Source organism: Rutilus rutilus (assembly GCF_951802725.1).
Source record: "Rutilus rutilus genome assembly, chromosome: 4".
Lineage (NCBI taxonomy): Eukaryota > Metazoa > Chordata > Actinopteri > Cypriniformes > Leuciscidae > Rutilus > Rutilus rutilus.
The window spans coordinates 555,313-560,312 of NC_140212.1; the positions used below are offsets into that span (position 1 = coordinate 555,313).

Here is a 5,000-nt window from a genome sequence, read left to right on the forward strand (position 1 = left end):
GGCTCCACATGAGGGCGCTCACAGGACGAGTGCAGTTCCACTCTGGCTCCACATGAGGGCGCTCACAGGACGAGTGCAGAATGAATGGAGGTCTATGGCGCTATACCCCTCAAAATCCACTTTTCTCAGGATATCATTTTTTGTCTAGTCATTTGAATGTTGTATTCGAAAGGAGATGCAAAGAAATTACACACTGCTGGATGTTAGATATTTTTAGAGTCACTTATTTGCTTTAAAAAGTCTTTTTAAAATGTCAATGACGTCACACACATCGTACGACCAGAGATACTGCTTTACGGCAATCCTTCAGTCACTTTGGTGCTTTCGCACTCTGCACTTTCTTTTCTCTCTAGGCATCGACAACACAACTGACACAGGTAAACACACACCACAGCTGACACAGGCAAACACACACACAGCTGACACAGGTAAACACACACAGCTGACACAGGCAAACACACACCACAGCTGACACAGGTAAACACACACCACAGCTGACACAGGTAAACACAGAACACAGCTGACACAGGTAAACACACACAGCTGACACAGGTAAACACACAACACAGCTGACACAGGTAAACACACAACACAGCTGACACAGGTAAACACACACAGCCGACACAGGTAAACACAGAACACAGCTGACACAGGTAAACACACACACAGCTGACACAGGTAAACACACACAGCTGACACAGGCAAACACACACCACAGCTGACACAGGTAAACACACAACACAGCTGACACAGGTAAACACACACAGCCGACACAGGTAAACACAGAACACAGCTGACACAGGCAAACACACACACAGCTGACACAGGTAAACACACACAGCTGACACAGGCAAACACACACACAGCTGACACAGGTAAACACACAACACAGCTGACACAGGTAAACACACACACAGCTGACACAGGTAAACACACACAGCTGACACAGGCAAACACACACCACAGCTGACACAGGTAAACACACAACACAGCTGACACAGGTAAACACACACAGCCGACACAGGTAAACACAGAACACAGCTGACACAGGCAAACACACACACAGCTGACACAGGTAAACACACACAGCTGACACAGGCAAACACACACCACAGCTGACACAGGTAAACACACACCACAGCTGACACAGGTAAACACACACAGCTGACACAGGTAAACACAGAACACAGCTGACACAGGTAAACACACACAGCTGACACAGGTAAACACACAACACAGCTGACACAGGTAAACACACACAGCTGACACAGGTAAACACAGAACACAGCTGACACAGGTAAACACACAGCTGACACAGGTAAACACACAACACAGCTGACACAGGTAAACACACACAGCTGACACAGGTAAACACACAACACAGCTGACACAGGTAAACACACACAGCTGACACAGGTAAACACACAACACAGCTGACACAGGTAAACACACACAGCTGACACAGGTAAACACAGAACACAGCTGACACAGGTAAACACACACAGCTGACACAGGTAAACACAGAACACAGCTGACACAGGTAAACACACACAGCTGACACAGGTAAACACACAACACAGCTGACACAGGTAAACACACACAGCTGACACAGGTAAACACACAACACAGCTGACACAGGTAAACACACAACACAGCTGACACAGGTAAACACACACAGCTGACACAGGTAAACACAGAACACAGCTGACACAGGTAAACACACACAGCTGACACAGGTAAACACACAACACAGCTGACACAGGTAAACACACAACACAGCTGACACAGGTAAACACACACAGCCGACACAGGAAAACACACACAGCCGACACAGGGAAACACACAACACAGCTGACACAGGTAAACACACACAGCTGACACAGGGAAACACACACAGCCGACACAGGGAAACACACACAACTGACACAGGTAAACACAACACAGCTGACACAGGTAAGCACACAACACAGCTGACACAGGTAAACACACAACACAGCTGACACAGGTAAACACACAACACAGCTGACACAGGTAAGCACACAACACAGCTGACACAGGTAAACACACAACACAGCTGACACAGGTAAACACACACAGCTGACACAGGTAAACACACAACACAGCTGACACAGGTAAACACACAACACAGCTGACACAGGTAAACACACAACACAGCTGACACAGGTAAACACACAACACAGCTGACACAGGTAAACACACAACACAGCTGACACAGGTAAACACACAAGCACACACGGGTCACGTGACCACATCAGCTCTGTTTACCAGGCCAAGCACACTAGATGGCTTTAAAATATTTTAAAAAGGTAAAAATCTTATAACAGAATGGAAATTAATACAATTTTACATAGTCATGAAAAGTAATAATACAATACACGGGAATTAATAAAAAATTTAACAATTCATAAAACATAATAATAAAATCAGAAACAGTCATGGAATTAATACATTTTTTAAAACAAATCATGAAAATTAATTAAATTAAAGGATCATAGAATTTTATAAAATCTGAAAATGTCATAGAAAGTAATAACATTTTTTATAATTATGGAAATTTACAAAATTAAATAAATCATAGAAATTAATTAAATCTGAAAAAGTCATGGAAATTAATGTTTTTAAAAAATAAAAATCATGGAAATTAGTTTTTTTTTAAATCATAGAAATTAATCAAACAAAAAAGAAATCTTGGAAATTAACAAAATCTGAAAAAGTCACGGAAATGAATAAAGAAAAATATGGAAATTAAAAATAGAATCTGAAAAAATCACGGAAATTAAGAAAATATTTAAAAGTGATTGAAATGAATAATGACATCTAAAAGTGACATGGAAATTAATGAATTAAAAAAAGTCACATAAATAAAAAAAATCTGAAAAGTCATGGAAATTAAAAAATAAAATAAAAAGTAATGGAAATTTCTACAGCAAATATATATTTTTTTCTAGTTATGCCAAGCTCTGAAATATTGCTGAGAAATTGCCTTTTGTGAGTTAAAATAATTTTAAAAACTCTATTCCGTAATAACAAACAAGTGGAAAAGTCATATAAATACATTATTGAACCCTGAAGAACATGCGTATTATGAAACTTGGATTTAAACTTTAGATTAAAATGAATTTGATTAGAATTTGAATAGAATCTATATTTGTAAAGCGGTTCTGTGGGAGCAGCCGAAGCACTGACTGTGTTTCACCACTAGAGTGAGTGAGAGTCCATCACAGACCAGCAGGTGGCGCTAGACACACACACACACACACACACACACACACACACACACACATACAGTTCTCTTCATGCAATCAGAGCCGGCCTGTGAGTTAATGTGAGGCGTCGTATAGAGATACACTGAGTCAGGCGTTGATGTCTGGGAAACTCATCGTCTCTGACACTCTCATGAAGATCTGTGTGTGTGTGTGTGTGTGTGTGTGTGTGTGTGTGGGTGTGTGTGTGTGTGTGTGTGTGTGTGTGTGTGTGTGTGTGGGCATTCCTGAGTGCAGTCAGAGAGAGTCTGGGAGACTCGGACTCGTTCCCAGCGCTGATGATCAGAGTGAGGACACAAACACAGCTTCTGTCTCTAAATTGAATTTAATGAATAATATTATAACAAAAATACATAATAAAATTACACTAAAATAAATAATAGCAAAGTAACTCTGACAGGCTGTGTCTCCATGTCAGAGTCTAAAACTGATACTAATAAATACTCGATAAATAAATAATAATAGCAAAATAAATATATAATAAATTAGATATAAGGAATAATATAGATAATGAAAATGTAAGTAGAATAAAGAATTTAATGAATATTATTATAATCATACAAATTACACTAAAATAAATAATAGCAAAATTGAATATAATTAATAATAATATTATAACAAAATAACAAAAATACTTTAATAAAATTAATTAAATTAATAATACAATCTAAAATTAATATATATAAAATAATAATAATTATTATAATAATAATAACAAAATAAAATAAATAATTTAAAATAATTTAAATAACAATAAATAATAAATATAAAATAATAATTAAATAAATTATAAATTATAAAGATAATATTAAAATAATGACATTATTACGAATAATAAATATTAAATTATAATAACATCAATAAATAAAACCTAACATATTAAATTAATAATAATAATAATAATAATAAAAACAAAAGGAACAAATCAAATAATTTAAATAATAATAAATATACATATAAAATAATAATTTAATAAATTGTAATTTATTAAAATAATATAATAAATAATAATAACATCAATAAATAATAATTTATAAATACAATAGTATTATAAATAATAATAACTCCATGAGGATTAACTGTAATGCTCCAGTGTCCGTGAAGCGTAACGGCTCTGTGCAGATCTACATGGCTGAAGCGTGTGCTGAAGCGTGTGCTCGTTCAGTGATGCGTGTGGAGACAGAGCAGAGATCGGCTCCTGATCACCGGTGTTTGAGTGTTTACTGTGACTCATGTTTTCCAGGGCGAAGTACTTCAGGGGAAGGAAGCTGAACGGAGAGTACGAGATCCGTGTGGAGCAGGTGAGCCCAATGAACGAAACCAGCTCCAGATGTTCACGTGACACGCCGATAACATCTGCACCGCACATCTGTGAACCGTTGTTGTGCTTCCACTGAGTAACTGCTGCTGTTCACGCACACACACCCCGTCTGCGTCTCACACACACGACCCCGACACTTATAGGACCAGAAGGCCCCTGGAAACCCCTTTCATTTAATTATATTGACGTAATCAAAGTCTGTGATCATAAGCACTGTCTCAGAACAAGCCGTTCGCAGATTCTGCACAGTGATGTCACTTATGCACAAGCCCCGCCCACAACTGTTGACGGACACTGCTGTATTAGCATAGCCCCGCCCCTGAGTGAGCTGCACACACACACACACTCTGGAAGTAAAATAATGGCAAATGTTTGTGAAACAAAAAAGCTTGTTG

The 5,000-nt window shown here is 38.0% G+C and overlaps 1 protein-coding gene across 1 annotated transcript in view; it reads left to right on the forward strand.

Annotated features, from left to right (window-relative positions):
• syn3 (synapsin III) overlaps positions 1-5,000 on the forward strand; it is a 62,112-nt gene that overhangs the window by 7,293 nt on the left and 49,819 nt on the right. Inside the window, exon 3 of the mRNA XM_084407440.1 lies at positions 4,528-4,585. Within this exon, the coding sequence (XP_084263566.1) occupies positions 4,528-4,585 (58 nt within the window). The remainder of the gene's footprint in view (positions 1-4,527; positions 4,586-5,000) is intronic.